This window comes from Erythrolamprus reginae, chromosome 2, assembly GCF_031021105.1.
Source record: "Erythrolamprus reginae isolate rEryReg1 chromosome 2, rEryReg1.hap1, whole genome shotgun sequence".
In the NCBI taxonomy this organism is placed as follows: Eukaryota; Metazoa; Chordata; class Lepidosauria; order Squamata; family Dipsadidae; genus Erythrolamprus; species Erythrolamprus reginae.
The window spans coordinates 330,605,905-330,627,173 of NC_091951.1; the positions used below are offsets into that span (position 1 = coordinate 330,605,905).

General features: G+C 39.0%; 1 protein-coding gene across 5 annotated transcripts in view; it reads left to right on the plus strand.

The window, feature by feature from the left end:
- FYB1 (FYN binding protein 1) overlaps positions 1-21,269 on the plus strand; it is a 92,133-nt gene that overhangs the window by 20,560 nt on the left and 50,304 nt on the right. For all 5 annotated transcript variants that reach the window (XM_070743415.1, XM_070743416.1, XM_070743418.1 and 2 more), the window contains exon 2: positions 9,015-10,143. In XM_070743415.1, coding sequence (XP_070599516.1) covers positions 9,015-10,143 — 1,129 coding nt within the window. The remainder of the gene's footprint in view (positions 1-9,014; positions 10,144-21,269) is intronic.

Below are 21,269 nucleotides of genomic sequence, written 5' to 3' on the forward strand. Positions count from 1 at the left end.
TGAGAAGAGCAGCATAGAAATCAAATGAATGAATGAATGAATGAATGAATGAATGAATGAATGAATGAATGAATGAATGAAATGTAATTGCTGGCTGGTTGTCAAGTCAGACAGAACAAACAGGCCAGGTTAGAGGAGAGCAACTCCTTTAACACCAAAGTTAAAGTTCATTTATTATGAGTATTATGAGTAATCTCCACTTCGGTCTTAAAGGCTATCAAGTTATACATTGAGTTGTATAACAACTCAAACTAGAACTATTAAACGTTCGCTACATTTTCACAAGGAAGCTGTTAACATCTCTTTGGCAATGCAGCTAAAGCTACACTGATTAATGTGCACTGCAGGGCGTGCTTATTTTTGATGTGAGAAAGTTGCTTACCACTTCAGCCTTGAAATTCATTCTTATTTCACTTCTGAGCAAGCTTTGAGCAAAGCAGTTCAGACATTCCTTGGCACGGTCTCCTATTTCAATGAAAGGGCACGGAGGCAGTTAAGCCCAGGTATTAAGCATTAATATTCCAAGATTAGGTCATATTTTCTAGTCTTACAAAAAGAAAAAAAACATAAAGGTAGCATAAATTCATGGCTTATTATCAGGGCCAGTTCCAGAAAAGTGCTGGGTGTTTTCCATTTTTGGACCACCCTGAATCTCACTTCATTTACGCTGCTTCAGGTTGTGAAAACAACATCTTCATTTAACCTAAACCCAGCTGCTTAAACCACAGACTTCCAACCATGTTATTTTAAGGAATAAAAGCAATTTATCTTTTAAATTGCTTTTATCCCCTTGGTGCTGAAATAAACCTAGGCTATAGTACCAATCTTTCCAGATCAGAAATGTTCATCTCTAATATGCCATAGTTTGTTTTTTTTAATCCTAACATTCTGGCCATGGGCCTATACCCAAATAGGCAGATAAAGTGGTACCCCTACCTAAGAGCCCCTCTACTTACAAACTTTTCTAGATAAGAACCGGGTGTTCAAGATTTTTTGGCCTCTTCTCAAGAACCATTTTCCACTTACAAACCCAAGCCTCCAAAACTATAGCCGAAAAAGACAGGGAGAAGCCTCCGTGGGCCTCTCTAGGAATCTCTTGGGAGGAAACAGGGCTGGAAAAGGCGGGGGGAAGCCTCTGTGGGGCCTCTCTAGGAATCACCTGGGAGGAAACAGGGCTGGAAAAGGTGGGGAGAAGCCTCTGTGGGACCTCTCTAGGAATCTCCTGGGAGGAAACAGGGCCAGAAAAGTTGGGGAGAAGCCTCCATGGGGCCTCTCTAGGAATCTCCTAGGAGGAAACAGTGCCTCCACCCTCCCTGTGATTTCCCCAATCGCACACATTATTTGCTTTTACATTGATTCCTACAGGAAAAATTGCTTCTTCTTACAAACTTTTCTACTTAAGAACCTGGTCACAGAAAGAATTATGTTTGTAAGTAGAGGTACCACTGAAATCCTAAATTTATAGCCATAACGGAGCCTATCCATTGATAGTCACAATGGTATGTAACAAAAATCAGGTGACCGACCTAATTTTTATGACATTTTTGCAATGGTCATTAAAGGAGTCACTACGGTTATTAAGTGAATCCATAGTTGCTATAGATGTTAAACAAACCCATTGTTTGCTATGGGCATTTTTTCCAAAAAACCAGAAACAAATGCCAATCACTGGGTATCAAAAACTGACCCGATGATACTAATAATCAGGACTTATAACAATAATAACAACAACAGAGTTGCATGCATACATACTAGACCAGTGATGGCAAACCTATGGCACAGGTGCCACAGGTGGCATGCGGAGTCATATCTGCTGGCATGTGAGCTGTTGCCTTAGCTCAGTTCCAATGTGCATGTGTGTGCCAGCCAGCTGATTTTTGGCTCGGACAGAGGCTTTGGAAGGGCAAAAAGACTTATTTATAACCGATTTATTATAACGTATGGGAAAAATGGTATCAGTGGATTGAACTTAGAAAGAGAAAAAGGGAAAGTTTAAAAAAGCATAGAAAACTGTAAATATTGTAAATGTATTGTGAATGTAAACATGATGAATGAAATAAGATTAAATGTAATGTATTGATGTCTTAACGAAAGTTGAACGCTGTGACAATGTAGAAATGCTCAAAGATTTATTGTAACTGCTATTTTAAAGAAAAGATTTGAAAACCAATAAAATGTGTTTTTTAAAAAAAAAAAACACACCACTGTACAGTTCTGAGGTTGATAATTAAACATCTCATTGGTGCCAGTCCTCCCAAAAGTTTTGCAGCCATTCAATCTCCACGTCTTCTAGCATTACCAAGTCAGCAATTGCAGATATCAATGCAAGCCACTCCTTCCCCCTTTTATCTGATAACTCCACTGCATACATATGACTAGGAACTGCCTAGCTGGCTCAATACCAAGCAGTTGTTCTCAGCTAGTTGGAAGGTATGTACCAACTTTGTGTGTCTCATTCATTTGATTTCTATGCACAGTTTATGTGTCTGTATGATTGATTTGATTTGATTTGGTTTGATTTGATTTACTTACAGCAAGTATTTGTGCTTTATTTGATTTACTGTATACAGCTGCCCATCTTATACAAATGACTCTGCTTACAAAATTAAAACAAGCAAGATTTCTTCTCTGGTGGTTTGCTCTCCTTAGTTGCAAATACCGGTAGTCCTTGAGTTACAACAGTTCGTTTAGTGACCGTTCAAAGTTACAAAGTTATGATCATTTTTCACACTTATCATTGTTGTATGGTCAGGTGGTTTACATTTGGATGCTTGACAACTGGTTCGTATTTATGATGGTTGCAATGTCCAGGAGTCCTCTGATCAACCTTTGGGACTTTCTGACAAATAAGGTCAATGAGGAAGCCAGATCCAGATAACAACTGTGTTACTAATTTAACAGAGAAATCGTAAAAGGGGGCAAATCTCACTCAACAAAGTTCTCATTTAGCAACATAGATTCTGGCTCAATTGTAGTCATAAGTCTAGGACTACCTATAGTAAGTCCAAAATTTCCTGGAATTGATTTTTTCCAAGGAGATAACCTTCCTCCTCCTTGGTGCTATTACATCCCCTGCAGTAGGTAGGTAAGAGCTGGGGTAGTGGCATGGTTAGAGTGCAGCACTGCAGGCTACTTCAGCTAACTGCTAGCTGTAGTTCAGCAGTTCAAATCTCACCACCGGTTCAAGATTGACCCAGCCTTCCATCCTTCCGAGGTAGGCAAAATGAGGACCCAGATTGTTGGGGGCAATATGCAGATTCTGTAACCTGCTTAGAGAGGACTGTAAAAGCACTATGAAGCAGTATATAAGTCTAAAGGATTTTGCTATTGCCATTTTTTTCTGTAAAGTAACAATGGAGAAAATAGCTCAGGAATAAACGTGCACAATTTTAAAAATAAATCTCAGCCACTGTTATTTCTCATCTATACACCGCATTCCAATAAAATGAATATCCACACAACTTTATATTAAAAAAAAAATCCCTGACCACTCAACCCAATACAGCACAACCAACACAAACCCTAAACAGAATTACACTGCCACTCATAAAGAATATGTCAGAAACCACAGACTACTACAACCACATGGGATCAGTATAGCACACAACTAAAGCCCTTCAAAACATCCTAAACAGACCAAAAGACACAGCAACCTAAGAAGGGGTCCTGTACCATGTGCCCTGGCACTATGCCATCCTATTTAGGTACGTTTTCACACTACGTGCAAGCATGAGTAAAGTACATGCGCAGAAGGCCATGTGTTAGAATTTCACCTCTAAAATTAAATGAATACATCACCCCTGATGTACCATATACAATGTAAGAACTGCAACAACCATTATAGAACAGAACCGAATTATTTATTGGTCAAGTTGATTGGACACACAAGGAACTTGTCTTGGTGCATATGCTCTCAGTGTACATAAAAGAAAAGATACATTTGTGAGGTACAACACTTAATGATTGCCATAGGGGTCAAATAAGCAATGAGGAAACAATCAATCTTAATATGTAGAACAAACTGGAAGTTCAGAATGGAGACCACATTTGGAATACTGTGTTCAGTTCTGGAGACCTCACCTAAAAAAAGATATTGACAAAATTGAACGGGTCCAAAGACGGGCTACAAGAATGGTGGAAGGTCTTAAGCATAAAACGTATCAGGAAAGACTTCATGAACTCAATCTATATAGTCTGGAGGACAGAAGGAAAAGGGGGGACATGATCGAAACATTTAAATATGTTAAAGGGTTAAATAAGGTCCAGGAGGGAAGTGTTTTTAATAGGAAAGTGAACACAAGAACAAGGGAACACAATCTGAAGTTGGGGGAAAGATCAAAAGAAGCATGAGAAAATATTATTTTACTGAAAGAGTAGTAAATCCTTGGAACAAACTTCCAACAGATGTGGTTGGTAAATCCACAGTAACTGAATTTAAACATGCCTGAGATAAACATAGATCCATCCTAAGATAAAATACAGAAAATAGTATAAGGGCAGACTAGATGGACCATGAGGTCTTTTTCTGCCGTCAGTCTTCTATGTTTCTATGTTTCAGAAAACACACTTCTGGTTTGCCCATTGTGCTGTTTTTTGCATTCCGGGGCTTCAGGAAGCTTTACTGAACCCTCCGGAGTGGGGGGGGGGGAGAAGCACAATAGCAACCCGGAAGTGCATTTTTCCAAACTTCTGGTTTGTCCACTGGGGGATTTATTTGCCCCTGGGGCTTTCCCAAGGCCAAAAATCAGCTGGAGCTCCAGCACAGATGTACGCTGGAGCTGAAACATAGCAAAGTCTTGTATGCCCTCCGATATAGCTCCATGTGCCATTAACAATGCTAAGAGGAATAGCAAAACACAAAACCTATTCTCAAATGGGAGAGCTAGCAAATCTGCTTCCATGACCTCCTGAATATTTTTTATTTATTTATTTATTTATTTATTCATTTGTCCAATACACAATACATATGGAAGAGAATAGACATGAAGTAATATATATAAAGATAATATGTAAAAATAGAGGAGAAGATATATGAAAGGAAGAAAATATATATATGAGATAAAGGAAAGACAATTGGACAGGGGACGAAAGGCACACTAGTGCACTTATGTACGCCCCTTACTGACCTCTTAGAAACCTGGAGAGGTCAATCGTGGATAGTCTAAGGGAGAAATGTTGGGGGTTAGGGGTTGACACTATTGAGTCCGGTAATGAGTTCCACGCTTCGACAACTTGATTGTTAAAGTCATATTTTTTACAGTCAAGTTTGGAGCGGTTAATCTTAAGTTTGAATCTGTTGCGTGCTCTTGTGTTGTTGCGGTTGAAGCTGAAGTAGTCATTGACCGGTAGGACGTTGCAGCATATGATCTTGTGGGCAATACTTAAATCGTGTTTTAGGCGCTGTAGTTCTAAGCTTTCTAGCCACAACCCCCCTCCCCCCAAGAAAACCCTAACAGCCTAATATTGAATGCAATGCCTTCCATTGGAAGTCTTGTCTCCATTATCACTTTAGATTGCACTTCCTCAAAAAGAGAGAAACCCAGATCTCATACCAAAGCTCTTTGCTCATCTCTCCTGGAATGTCCCTACAATCAGAGTTTATATTTACATTTCGATAGTTCCTGAAAGGGAGTACTGAGGAAGAGTTCTTAATTATAACTCATCTTGACTTGACTGTAAAAAATATGACTTCGGTAACCCAGGTGTCAAAGCGTGGAACTCATTACCGGACTCCATAGTGTCATCCACAAACCCCCAACACTGTACCCTTAGATTATCTACGGTTGACCTATCCAGATTCCTAAGAGGTCAGTAAGGGGTGAGTACAAGTGCACTAGAGTGCCTTCCGTCCCCTGTCCTAGTGCTCTCCTATATCTCCTATACCTTTCTTCTATTCCTACATCTCTTCTTCTATTCTTTCATTGACATATTCTATTACTATATCTTCTCTTCTCTTCTTTCTTAGATATATTTTACTATGTGTATATATATACATATATATACATATATATATATATGTAGATTGTTCTGAGTTCGGGTTTTGCCCTGTGTAATATTTTGCATGTCTATTCGACGTTTCAGTGAAATCACATTCACCATCATCAGGCTGAAGTTTTAAGCTTCGTGTTGCTGTAAATATGGAATGTTTGTAACTGCCATTTCTTCCTTATATATAGTGTTGGAGGTGGAGATTTGGTTTGAATGTAGCAAATAGATTGGGTGACTATGTTTTAGTGATTTGATTGGTTGGTGGAATCACACTTACTTGAAAGATTGATATGGTGATTATTCTGATATGTTTTTTTGTTTAAGGCTGGTTTCTAAATCTCTGGTAGGCGGGACGTATCATCTCTTTTATTCATGCATAGGGGGCGTTTCTCAATCTCTCTCTCTATATATATACCCACTAAAACTCTCATTGTGTATTGGACAAAATAAATAAGTAAAAAATAAAAATAAATCTTCTGAAGCAGTTCAGCTGCAGAGGCTTTTAGTATACCACAAACTGATTACTGAATTGTGGAGTAAATGTGCAAGTGCAAGATATTTCAAACCTAATTCAACTACATCAGCAAAAAAAAAATGTGGCATGTTAGGGGAGGAGACAATAGCAAAGGAAGTGGAAAGTCTCTGGAGAGCAACCTACGCTTTTAAAGGTATATGGCATATTATTTTTCAGTCAGCCATGAGGTTTAAGTTTTGTAGGAAGTTAACAGCCACCCCTCACCTAGAAAATGAAATATTTTAGGAAATATTAAAAAGGCAGAATATTATGTTTCCTTGGATGGGAGAAACATTTTTCCAGGCAGGAATTAGATTCACTCTTAATAGCCCCCATCTTTGTCAATGGACCATTATGGACAGAACCCAGCTCACTCATTCACCCCAATGGGCAGACCGCACAAACCCCAGTGACCGGTTAGGTCCCACAAAGTGGGCCTCCTCCGGGTCCCATCAACAAAACAATGTCATTTGGTGGGGCCCAGGGGAAAAGCCTTCTCTGTGGTGGCCCCGGCCCTCTAGAACCAACTCCCCCCTGGAGATTAGAATTGCCCCCACCCTCCTTGCCTTTCGTAAGCTCCTTAAAACCCACCTCTGCTGTCAGGCATGGGGGAACTAAGATACACTTTTGCCCTAGGCCTTTACAATTCATGTATGGTATGTTTGTACGTATGGATGTTTGGTTTTACAATAAGGTTTTTTTTAGTTGTTTTAGTATTGGATTTACATGCTGTTTTTTGTTACTGTTGTTAAATTTTGAAAGGTGGTGATATACTGTATCACTTTTCCTTTACTTCCTATCACATACACACTCACACCTTTCCCCCCCTCCCTTATGTTCAATAATATGTGGTTCTTGGAGAGTGAGTGCACATATCCCTGCAGTATTTTGGCAAGTTTTTTTCAGAAATGGTTTGTTAGAGTTCCTAGGGTTGAGAGAAAATTTTTGGCCTCATGCAGTGACGGGCTGCCAAAATTTTTACTGACACACTGTGGGCGTGGCTTATTTGTGGGTGTGGCTTCCTGACCATGTGACTAGGGAAAGTGGCTTGACAATCATGGGATCAGGGGTGGCTTAAAAGTCATGTGACAGGGTGGGAGTGGCTTACCGACCAAGACAAGTTTTCAAATAGGTGCTTGGACTCTTTTTTAATTGATGAAGTCACATTATTTGAGTAGCCACAAAAAGGACAAATGATAGACAGCATTATTTGTTGAGGGGCACAGTAATATATAAGGTTTTGTACTGAATCCTCAAGGTTCCTTATGACAAAAGATTAGGCAAGTAGCTCAATTTTCTTCAATTGCTATAAAAGTTTAATTCTAGATAATGACATAGGCATAGAGATATAGACAGTGAAGGGCTACCAACATTTTACTACCACACTGGGTGTGGCTTATGCAGGAGGCTCTGCATTTTCTTTCAACATCTTTCAATGCAAATTGGGTGCTCTGGAGTGGAGCTCCATTTTTGCTACCCCACTGGGTCCCCCCCTGTCCGGGCATTAACCCAAACCTACATATACATATACATATACATATACATATACATATACATATACATATACATATACATATACATATACATATACATATACATATACATATACATATACATATACATATACATATACATATACATATACATATACATATACATATACATATACATATACATATACATATACATATACATATACATATACATATACATATACATATACATATACATATACATATACAATTCAATTTGTTAGATTTGTATGCTGCCCCTCTCCGAAGACTCAGGGCGGCTCACAACAACAATAAAAACAGTATAACAATGGAACAAATCTAATAATAAAATTACATTAAAAAACCCCAACAATTTAAAAACCATACAACACATACATACCAAACATAAAATATAAGAAAGCCTGGGGGAGATGTCTTAATTCCCCCATGCCTGGCGATATAGGTGGGTCTTGAGTAACTTGCGAAAGACAAGGAGGGTATACACATACACATACACATATACATATACATATACATCAATAATGTCTTAGCTTCAGTCTAAACCAGGGGTCACCAAACTTGGCTACTTTAAGACTTGTGGGCTTCAACTCCCAGAATTCTCCAGCCAGCTGTTCTATGCTGGCTGGAGAATTCTGGGAGTTGAAGTCCACAAGTATTAAAGTTGCCAAGTTTGGTGACCCCTGGTCTAAGCAGTGTTATATAGCACGTTCCGCAAATATAACAGGAAGAGTGAGATGTTACGGTAGACAAGGCAAGGAAAGATCTAGTCAGCAAAACGATACTTGTCTGCAATCAACGTCTTGAAATCCTCTATCACCACAAGTGTGAAGCAAAAAGTTGAACATTGTTAGCCATACAGGAAGCTGAGCACTGAGTTATCTCTAACCGGAGACCAGAAGCCTCAAACCAGGAAAGCCTTCAAATTAGCTGCAGCGTTTGTGAACGCTGCTGCAAAAAAGGACCTGCCTGAATCTGCTTTCTTTTTACTTTGTTTGCAGGATGGCAAGGCGAATGTGAAGTCCATCATGGCGAAGTTTAATAACAACGCAGCTGAGGATGTTCATTGCCATCAGGTCAGAACTGGGGGCCACCCTGCTTTGGCTAAAAAAGCAGCCTTTGAGAAGTTCGCCCAGCTTGAAAACGCTGGTCTGTCTTCCAAACCCAACAGCGTGTACAAGCCTTCATCGATTAAATTGCCTCCGACCACAAAACCTGGTGTCCATGATGCATCAGGCAAGGATTTTAAAACGCCGCTTTTGCAAAACAGCCCTGTGGCAAACAAGGTGAAGATGCTAGCCGAGGCTGCTAGCCGAGAAGCTAATGAAAAAACAACCTATCCAAAGCCTATGGTTCCCAGGATTTCCGAAGGACCAAGAGAAGAAACCAAGCCAGTGTTCCCAAAAATTCCTGAGAAGAAGCTAATTGGCCCTCCTCCTCCGAAGATTGAACCGAAGCCTTTAGAACAGAGAGGGTTCAAACCCGAACCCCGAGGAAGTGAAGCGAAACCTGTCTTTCCCACAGTGGCTGGTGCGAAAGAAAAATTCAACAGTGCTACGCAGGAAAGCAACTCCAAGCCTCCTTTTCCAAAGCCACCTTTTAAGCCAAAACCAACTCAAAGTTTTCCCCAAGGTGAAGACGTTTCCAACAAAATTGCTGGTTTCAATCAGGTGTCACCGGGTTCCAGTGGCCTCAAGCCGAAAGTTGGTTCCATCCGACCCCTCAAAGACCCACAGGACAAGAACAGAAATGAAATTAATCCCATCAGCCCTTTCCCACCTTTGAAATCTGTCAACAGCCAAAACAACCTGCCTCAAATCCCCCCTAAACCTACTGGGCAGCAGAACGAAGCGGTAAAACCAAAACCCATCAAGAATGTTTTCCTACAAAACAAACAAGAGGATTCTGGATCTGCTTCTGGTACCGTTGCTGCTAAATTGGCCAATTCATCTCGGACGGTTAAAGTAGGACCTTGGGCCAATAATACCGGAAAAGAAGAGAAAGACCAAGACAAAAATTTGCCCAGACGAAAAACACTACCTTCAACAATTACATTGGGACCAGCCCCACAAAAGCCTAACAGACCTCCAACAGTTGACCTGGAAAAATTCAAGAAACGTCACGGAGAAGGTGTGTAATGTTTCTGGATTTATAGTTGATTTTATGCTTGGCAAAATCTTTTCTGTGCTTAATGATCATCTGTGAGCTGGTCCTATGATTAGTCTGTCTGTCTGTCTGCCTGTCTGTCTGTCTGTCTGCCTGTCTGTCTGTCTGTCTGTCTGTCTGTCTATATTTTGTCTTGTCAGGTACGTATTGGTGGTATACAGAGATATAACAATATTTATATACATGATATTAGTAAAAAAAAAGCATTAGGACAGGCGATTGAAGGCATGCTGGTGCATTTATGCACGCCTCTTACTGACCTCTTAGGAATCAGGAGGGGTCAACAGTGGATAGTCTAAGGATAAAGTTTTATTTATTTTATTTATTTATTTATTCATTTGTCCAATACACAAATACATAGGAAGAAAAATAGACATGTAGTAATATATATAAGGGTAAAAGTAAACTTAGAAGAGAGGATATATGAAAGAAAGAAAATATATATAATAAGTGAGAGAAAGTAAATACAATTGGACAGGGGACGAAAGGCACACCAGTGCACTTATGTCTGGCCTCTTAGGAACCTGGAGAGGTCAATCGTGGAGAGTCTAAGGGAGAAATGTTGGGGGTTAGGGGTTGACACAATGAGTTCCACGCTTCGATAACTCGATTGTTGAAATCATATTTTTTACAGTCAAGTTTGGAGCGGTTCGTGTTAAGTTTGAATCTGTTGCGTGCTCTTGCGTTGTTGTGGTTGAAGCTGAAGTAGTCATTGACCGGTAGGACGTTGCAGCATATGATCTTGTGGGCAATACTCAAATCGTGTTTTAGGCGCCGTAGTTCTAGGCTTTCTAGGCCCAGGATTGTTAGTCTATTTTCGTAGGATATTCTGTTTCGAGTGGAGGAGTGAAGGGCTCTTCTGGTGAAATATCTTTGGACATTTTCAAGGGTGTTGATATCTGAGATGTGGTGTGGGTTCCAGACAGATGAGCAGTAGTGTAGGATGAGTCTGGCAAAAGTTTTGTAGGCTCTTGTGAGTAGTGTGAGATTGCCTGAGCAGAAGCTGCATAGGATCAGGTTAACAACTCTAGAAGCTTTGTTGGCGATATTGTTGCAGTGGGCTTTAGCACTTAGGTCATTCGATATTAGTATTCCAAGGATTAGTGATTATACTGCAGAGTCTGGTAGTGAGTTCCATGCAACGACTACTCGGTTACTAAAGTCGTATTTCCTGCAGTTGAGTTTAGAGCAGTTTACTTTAAGTTTGTATCTGTTGTGTGTTCGTGTGCTCTTGTGGTTGAAACTGAAATGGATTGTACATCTTCAGGATTTGCAGCCTTAAATATTTGAAGGCATGTGGTTGGGGTGATTATTATTTGCTATTAGATGCTGCTGGGATTCTGTTTCAACTTGTACTGAAATATGGACAAAGTTCAAGAAGTATGACAGTTTTGAGAAGGTCCAAGAAGATTTACAGAACTTAATGTTCTTCAACAGCCATTGTCTTCTCACAAGTCCTTCTTTCATTTTCCCTGCTCATTTTCTTGCTTTTTGAGCTCCGTTTCATAACCAAGTAATGTTATGAAGGTAACTTGGAGCAACAACAATGTGACCACAATGTTGCTAAGCATTTCCTTTTTTCTCCCACCCCACATTTTGTGAATGTCACAACATTGTTGTACTGAAAACTGGTTTACTGCTCCTACAGTAATAGTCCATATATTTATTTTATTTTATTTATTTTGTCAAGCATGTATAAGATAAGATTTTGTCAAGCATGTATAAGATAAGGAAATTTTGTCAAGCATGTATTTTCTCAAGCATGTATAAGATAAGGAAAGAAAATAGAATGCTTGGCTGCATAGATAGAGGTATAACAAGCAGGAAGAGGGAGATTGTGATCCCGCTGTATAGAGCGCTGGTGAGACCACATTTTGAATACTGTGTTCAGTTCCGGAGACGTCACCTACAAAAAGATATTGGCAAAATTGAATGGGTCCAAAGACGGGCTACAAAATTGGTGGAAGGTCTTAAGCATAAAACTTATCAGGAAAGACTTAATGAACTCAATCTGTATTGTTTGGAGGACAGAAGGGAAAATGGGGACATGATTGGAACATTTAAATATGTTAAAGGGTTAAATAAGGTTCAAGAGGATAGTGTTTTTAATAGGAAAGTGAACACAAGAACAAGGGGGCATAATCTGAGGTTAGTTGGGGGAAAGATTAGAAGTAACGTGAGAAAATATTATTTTACTGAAAAAGTAGTAGATGCGTGGAACAAACTTCCAGCCAGTTGGTAAATCCACAGTAACTGAATTTAAACATGCCTGGGATAAACATATATCCATCCTAAGACAAAATACAGGAAATAGTATAAGGGCAGACTAGATGGACCATGAGGTCTTTTTCGGCCGTCAATCTTCTATGTTTCTTTGTTTCTAAGATAATAGATTTAATTATAAACATGGTTATGAATTCCTGAATGGATACAAATAAATGCGAACATTAGGACAGGAATGGTAGGCATTTATGATTCTTGATGAACATCTTTTCTTTTATGTACACTGAGAGCATATGCACCAAGACAAATTCCTTGTGTGTCTAATCATACCTGGACAATAAAAAATTCTATTCTATTTTATTATTCTATTCTATTGTATTCTACTCTATTCTACTCTACTCTATTCTACTCTACTCGCACACCCCTTACAGATCTCTTAGGAATGAGGTGAGGTCAATAGTAGACACTCTAAGGTTAAAGTTGTGGGGGTTTGGGGAAGAAACCACAGAATCAGGTAGTGCATTCCAGGCATTGACCACTCTGTTGCTGAAGTCGAATTTTATGCAATCAAGTTTAGAGTGCTTTAACCTTAAGTTTGCATCTATAGTGTGCTTGTGTATTGTTATGGTTGAAGCTGAAGTAGTCATTGACAGATAGGACATTGCATTGAGATAATCTCTATTCTCAAGCACAGGTAGAAACTCCATCTGTACAATAGGGATAAATTTTATACCAAGAGAAGATGCAATGCCATGCTCACTTCCTCCTCTATTTTAGCAGTATGGGGAAATACATGGTAGGTTGCTCCCAGTTCGGCCCAGTTCTTAGAACCGGTAGTGCCAGGAGTGGGAGGCTCCACTTAACCACTCAGGATGTTTCTGCACATGCGCATGTGCACGCAAACACGCATGCAAACTAGTAATAATTTTATACGTCTGGAGGACAGAAGGGAAAGGGGGGACATGATCGAAACATTTAAATATGTTAAAGGGTTAAATAAAGTTCAGGAGGGAAGTGCATTTAATAGGACTGTGTTCAGTTCTGGAGACCTCACCTACAAAAAGATATTGATAAAATTGAAGGGGTCCCAAGCCAGGCTACAAAAATGGTGGAAGGTCTTAATCATAAAACTTATCAGGAAAGACTTAATGAACTCAATCTGTATAGTCTGGAGGACAGAAGGGAAAGGGGGGACATGATTGAAACATTTAAATATGTTAAAGGGTTAAATAAGTGTTTTTAATAGGGAGGCGAACACAAGAACAAGGGGACACAATCTGAGGTTAGTTGGGGGAAAGATCAGAAGCAACATGAGAAAATATTATTTTACTGAAAGAGTAGTAGATGCTTGGAACAAACTTCCAGCAGACGTGGTTGGTAAATCTACAGTAACTGAATTTAAACATACCTGGGATAAACATATATCCATCCTAAGATAAAATACAGGAAATAGTATAAGGGCAGACTAGATGGACCATGAAGTCTTTTTCTGCAATCAATCTTCTATGTTTCTAATAAAGGTTTTTAAAACCAGCTAATGCTATGATCCAGGGTTTGTGAAGAGTCTGACACAACTTAGCAACTGAATGACCATAATATAAGCATAGTAACAAGCTGTCAGAAGAGATATGGTTATCCCATTACGGTTTCTTAGCACCTCAGAGAAAGAGTTATATCTTTCTGGGGTCTTCTTTTCCCTAATTTGTAGTTTTAGACTTAATAAATGCATGACCACATACATACAGACTGACAAGTGGAAATTATATGTTCATCCCACTTTCACATGTTGGAGAATCTCCTTATTTTATCTTCCCGTTTCACATTCTGTGAGAGAGAGCCATATCTAAGATTATCCAGTGAACAATGGCAGGGTAAAAATTATTTTGTTTTTCCCATTCCCATTCTACATCTTAAATGCTACACCACAATTGATTTCTTGATACCAAAACAGTTTAGGGTTGCTGACAAGACTGGGAGAAAAAGGATTTGGGGGAGTTTATACTTTTTGCTTACATACCATCTTTTAAAAAAGCACATGCCTATATGCACTATATAATGATATACACTGTATCACTGTTAAACACATAATTATTGTCTAGATTTCACACTTTTAATGATTTTCAGTTAGAAAAAAATTGTGCCTCTCCTAAATATTTATTCAAATTTCATCTTTTCCTTCTCGGTTCTTTATTGCTTTTAGTTAATGCTATGGTTTTTATTATGATTTTGGTAGAAATTTTCTAAAATTTGGAAGTCCTCCAAGAGTTCAACCAAATAGCATGAGAAATATGTGTTTATTGGGTTCCAGTCTTAGGGAATTATGAAAATAGCAAGAGCTGGTACTGCTGCTACCTGCCTTTAGTAGGAGGGAGTCTCAACTTCATCTCCATACAAAATTTGCTCAAACACCATTCCGAGAGGACATGTCGCAAGAAAATAGCATGAACAATGAAGCTTATTCCTTGTTGCTATTTGTAAGCTTATAATTATAAAAATGTGACAGCATATTTTGTGCTCACATTTCATTTAATCCGGGTTCTGTGAAAACTGTTATGAAAGCTATGCTTTTTATTCCATTTGGGTGGTATTTTACTTTTCTGTGGTTCTGTTCCTCTTGTATTTTTAACATTTCTGCTTGCTAAAACTCTTTTCAATTGGGTCACATTGATTGATCATGCAGATAGTCCTCAGATTATGACCAAAATTGAACTCAAATCATCCAAAATGCAGCCATGTGAGTGGTTATGGGCCTTCCAAGGCATACCCATATTTCACCATCACTCCATGGACTGCACTGGCTGTCGATTAGTTTCCGGACACAAATCAAAGTGTTGGTAATGACCTACAAAGCCCTACATGGCATCGGGTCAGATTATCTCCGAGACCACCTTCTGCCACACAAATCCCAGCGACCGATTAGGTCCCACAGAGTTGGCCTTCTCCGGGTCCTGTCGACTAAGCAATGCCGTCTGGCGGAACCCAGGGGAAGAGCCTTCTCTGTGAGGGCCCCGGCCCTCTGAAATCATCTCCCCCCAGAGATTCGCACTGCTCCCACCCTCTTTGCCTTCCGAAAAAGTTTCCTATTTTCTAAAGACCTATTTATGCCATCAGGTCTGGGGCCATTAGATCCTAGCCCCCTGACCAATGAATGTTTTAGTGTATTTATGGAGTGAATGGTGATGAATGTTTTTAAAATTATATTGGAGTTTTTAAGTTCCTTTAGTCATATCAATTGGATCTTTTGACATGTATACTGTTTTATTTATTTATTTATTTATTTATTTATTTATTTATCTATTTATCTATCTATCTATCTATTTATTTGTTTGTTTGTTTGTTTATTTGTTTATTTGTTTATTTATATGCCACCCCTCTCTGCAGACTTTGGGGTGGCTCACAACAATAGCAAAAACAATGCATCACAAATCTAATATTAAAAAGTATCTAAAAACCCCTTATTTAAAAACACAAGACACACACACACACACACACAAACATACCATTCATAAATTATATAGGCCAGGGGGAGATATCTCAGTTCCCCCATGCCTGACGGCAGAGGTGGGTTTTGTACTTTTTGATGTGTTGTGAGCCGCCCCGAGTCCTTGGAGAGGGGTGGGATACAAATCCAATAAATAAATAAATAAACTCCTCTTTTTTTGCTGCTAAGTGAGATATTTTTTACGTGAGTTTTGCCCCATTTTACAACTTTTCTCGCCACAGTTGTGAAGTGAATCACTGCAGTTGTTAAATTAGTAACACAGTTGTTAAGCGAAACTACCTTCCCTAAGGACTTCGTCAGAAGGTTGCAAAAGGTAATGACATGACCCCAGGCCACTACGACAGTCATAAATACGTTGCCAAGCATCTGAGTATTGATCCCATGACCATGGGGATACCGCAACAGTCATAAGGGTGAAAATCGGGGGCAGATTGCTCCTACTGCTGCTACCAATCCACTGTGCGCACAACTTCAGGTGTCTTGCATGCGTGCACATTTCTCCCAGTGTGTTTTTGCTTCTGCGCATGTGCAGGAAGCAAAATTTTATGAGGGGACACGCATGTATGTGAGATCTTGTGCATGCATGTGTCCTCCCCACGAGAATTTGCTTCCTGCTCATGTGCAGAAACAAACATGCAACTCAAGACACCCAAAGATACATGCGCCATTGAACTTTTACTATTGGTGTGGCGTCCTTTACTGTTCCAGTAGCAACCTACTATTGGTGAAGATGGCTATATGTCACTTGTTCCAGTTACTTTCTAACTCTGAAGGTCATTAAATGAACCGTTAGGGTTAGAATTAGGGTTACTTGAGGACTATCTGCATTGTTAGTAATTTATTTGATGTAGATCTCATTTTTCCAACATAGAAGATTGTCTTTTAGATTTGCATGCTGCCCCGAATCTTCGGAGAGGGGCGGCATACAAATCTAATAAACTTAACTAAACTATATATATTTAATTGATTTTATTATATAAAACGTACACAGAACATATAACAAGTGCTCAGTGATTAGTGCCCACCATCAGACAACATTCATACCCCTAAACCAAAATGGGGCATATTTTGTATATACCATTTTAAATCAAGAGCAATATGTCTATCTACATATTATAAAGGGAATCACTTTACAGCAAAGAAGATTGTCAAAAAATGTTTACTTTGAACAAAAACCTATTATTTGAAAAAGATACCGTGTTTCCCCAAAAATAAGACCCTGTCTTATTTTATTTTTTATTTTGGAACCTTGAAATAAGTGCTTTGCCTTATAGCCATACACTCAAAAGCCCAATTGGGCTTATTATCAGGGGTTGTCTTATTTTGGGGGAAAACAGGGTAGTTTAAAAGCAAAGTTCATATAATACGGTATACTATGTGAATAGTTGTAGCCATGCATTAATCAGCTCAGGTTGTGTATTAAATATATTTGAGCATGGGTTTTCTTCATTGCTACACCATTTGGAAATTTTCAATCCACTCACACATGACGTATGGATAGATATTAAATTCGTTGTCACATCATGTGATGATAACATTGCCTCAGGGACCATTAAAGATTAAGCAGATTCATGCATCTATCCCATATATTTACAATTTGATAACTTTTTCAGGCTACACGTACCATCAAATATTGCAAATGTTTGGAACTGAACTGGAAAGGCCCAGGTTCAAGTCCGTTGTTGATCATAGAAATTTATTGACTGACCTCTTAGCCCAACCCACCATAGGGAGTTGTGGGGTGAAATAATAATAATAATAATAATAGTTAATAATGAATATGATCATCGACATCGTAATCCCAGGAGACAGCAGAATTGAGGAGAAGCAGCTAGTGAAATTTGCAAAATACAAAGATCTGAAAATCAAGCTGCAATGACTCTGTCATAGGTCAGTGAAAGTGGTCCCAGTGGACCTTGGCACACTGGACGCACTGCCAAAGGATCTCAGCGGACATTTGAAAACCATTGGAATTGACAAAATCTCCATGTGTCAATTGCAAAAGGCCGCTTTACTGGGATTGGCAAACATAATTCGCCGCTACATCACACAGTCCAAGGTACTTGGGAAGCACCCAACTGGTGATGAAATACGAAATCCACATAATGATCTCATTTGCTGTGTTGTATTGTTAACAACAACAACAACAACAACAACAACAATAGAGTTGGAAAGGACCTTGGAGGTCTTCTAGTCCAAACCCCTGCTTGGGCAGGAAACCCTACACTACTTCAGACAAATAAACAAATACAATCCCTTATAAGTCACCTCCTGGAGAAAAAGTTGGAAATAAATCTAACAAATATTGCGTGACCTTATGAAATGCCAGCCATTCTGGAGATTGTATTAATTTTATTTGAAATTAATGTTAGAACCTTTTCTAATAATTGGATAATTGGAAAAATATCCTTCCAAGATATTTAAAACATCATTATTCAAACATATACCCTTCCAGCTCCATTACTATTGATCATTGTAGAACAATTATGAATGGACTCCTTAACAGATAATTTGACCTTGTTTTCTTTCAAAGTGTCTGAGAGAAATCCTAAGAATAGGATAATTTATTTGCACACCCAAAACAACTTATAGTGAGTATCCAGTGAAGGGCTACCAATTTTTTTACTACCACACTGTGGGCATGGATTATGCAGGACGCCCTGCATTTTCTTTCAACATCTTTGAGTGCAAATTGGTAGCTCTTCATTGCTCTGGGATGGAGCTCCATTTTCGCTACCCCCCTGCATCCCCCCCCCCCCGTCCGGGTAGCAGCCCACCCCTGTGAATATCAGAGGCACACTATGCATTGTTCCTCATTCAGTAGTTCAGATCAAAAGAAAAACGTCTGATGGTGTGATATACTGTCAGCAAGTCATGGGGCTCTTATGTTATCATAGCCAAGATAGCTTAAGGCAATCATGTGTAAAAATGATAAAGTAGGAAGTGACTCTTGTTATGGAAGCTATTTGGAAACATTAAAAGAAACGAAAGAAAAGTACGATGTGGAAACAAATACCTTGTAATACACACAACTTGGCAATGTTTGTTAAATATCCTTGTTCAAAAGGAGCTGAAAGTAGGAATGAGATTCTGAAAGGAAATAGTTCTCATATAAGAGAAAGAGAGCAGATATCAAGTAACAAAAGAGGAGGATTTGAAGCCCAAGAAAGAAAGCTTGAGAAGAATAGAGATGCTTGGCAGTTAAAATGGTTAACTTGGACTTAGCTCATTCCAATGACAGTTAAAGATGAATGTTGGTTTCATTTTTAAGAAAACTTGGCTAGGCAAAGTTAAAGGTTCCCCTCGTATATGCTAATCATTCCTGACTATAGAATAGAATAGAATAGAATTTTATTGGCCAAGTGTGATTGGACACACAAGGATGTTGTCTTGGTGCATATGCTCTCAGTGTATATAAAAGAAAAAGATACATTTGTCAAGAATCATGTGGTACAACACTTAATGATTGTCAAAGGGGACAAATAAGCAATGAAGAAACAATCAATATTAATAAAAATCTTAGGATACAAGCAACAAGTTACAGTCATACAGTCCTAAGTGGGAGGAAAAGGATGATAGGAATGATGAGAAAAACTAGTAGAATAGAAGTGCAGATTTAGTAAAAAGTCTGACAGTGTTGAGGGAATTATTTGTTTAGTAGAGTGATGGCTCTAGGGGGAGGTGCTAATTTTTGTTTCAAAGCCGAAGAGCCAGTGTTGTCCAAAGACATCTCTGTGGTCATGTAGACAGCATGACTAAATGCCAAAGGTGCCTGTAACGCTGTTACCTTCCCACCAAAGATGTCCCTATTTTTCTACTCGCATTTTTAACATGCTTCCGAACTGCTAGATCGGCAGAAGCTGTGACAAGTAACATGAAGTCACTCCATTACGTGGCGCTGGGGATTTGAACTGCTGAACTGTCAATCTTTTGGATCGACAAGCTCAGCATTTTAGCCACTGAACTACTACATCCCTAAAACATGGCTAGTGATCCTAAAATGCATTTTTAGGCAGTGGTTCAAAGCATCTAAGTCCAAGCAAGAGTGTTGAAGGAGAAAAAGCTTGGCACAGTTTGTTATTTGTTCATTACAGGAAGTCTCAGTGGGGTTGAAAATGACAGGAAAGAAGATTAAAGGTTTTACTTGTCACAAGCACAGAGTAGATCAAGGCCAACCATGAGTTACCGGACTGATCCAGAGAAGGATGAAATCTTGCCTCTAATATCTGTAATTCTTTTCCTAATGAAAAGAAAGAGTACAGGCAGAATTAGAAAGTGTAGAGGCAGAGGTAAAATTAGAATAATGTATAGAAGTTGACCTTAGATCACACTCTCTCTCTTTGTTTATATATACACTTAGAGCTTACTAGAGCTGAAACTTGGAGTTCAGAAAAAAATACTTTCACTTGCACTTTTGACGCTCTGTGTTAAGTGAAGGGGAGGAAGAAACGGTCCCTGTCAGGAACTTGGATTTGACAAACTTGGATTTATTCTTGTAAGCGAAGAATTTATACTTGTAACCTTTAATGCTTTAATTTAAGAGAGTGGCAATTTTTTATGTGTGTCAATTTGTGCTACTTTGTGTAACTGATGTCTCAATCAGGTTTGTCTGTAGTTTTTGTTCCTATTTCTGATTAGCTTATTTGGATTAGTTTGCCTATATAATATTATCTTAGATTGTTCCTTCCAATTGTGTTTGGTTTTTGCTTATCTACATATTAACTGCTGGGTAACTGTATATCAAAGTTATCTCAAACCGCAGCAAGTTACTTCAACTGCAAGATGCTACAGTTGCCCACACAGAAATAAAATCCTTCCAGAGCGTCTTAAGCCAACCCAAAAATCCAACAACTAAAGAAGACCAAAGAGGATTTATTTAAAATTTACAAGGCAAGGACCATCGAAGGTACTAAATAGCACAAACAGGCAAAGGTTTAGCAGCGTGTGCCCAGGAATACCAGCAGCGTCTTGGGATTTATGTTGGAAATTATTTATCTTAGCAATATACAGTGGTACCTCTACTTAAGAATGCCTCTACTTAAGAACTTTTCTAGATAAGAACCGGGTGTTCAAGATTTTTTTGCCTCTTCTTAAGAACTATTTTCTACTTAAGAACCCGAGCCCAGAAAAATTTCCCAGGAAATTTGAGAGTGGCATGAAGGCCCGGCCAGTTTCCTGCCATTCCCCCCTTTAATCCAGGCCATCTCAGGCTTTTCTGGGCTGCCAGAGGCTTTAGCAGTACAGAGCAAACAAAGCATTTTCCTTTCTCTGGGCGCTTGGAGAGGGAATAAGCCTCTGCCAGCACCCAAAAAAACCCTTTGTTCTAGGCAGCGACTGTCCTCCTCTTCTTCTTCTTCCTCCTCCT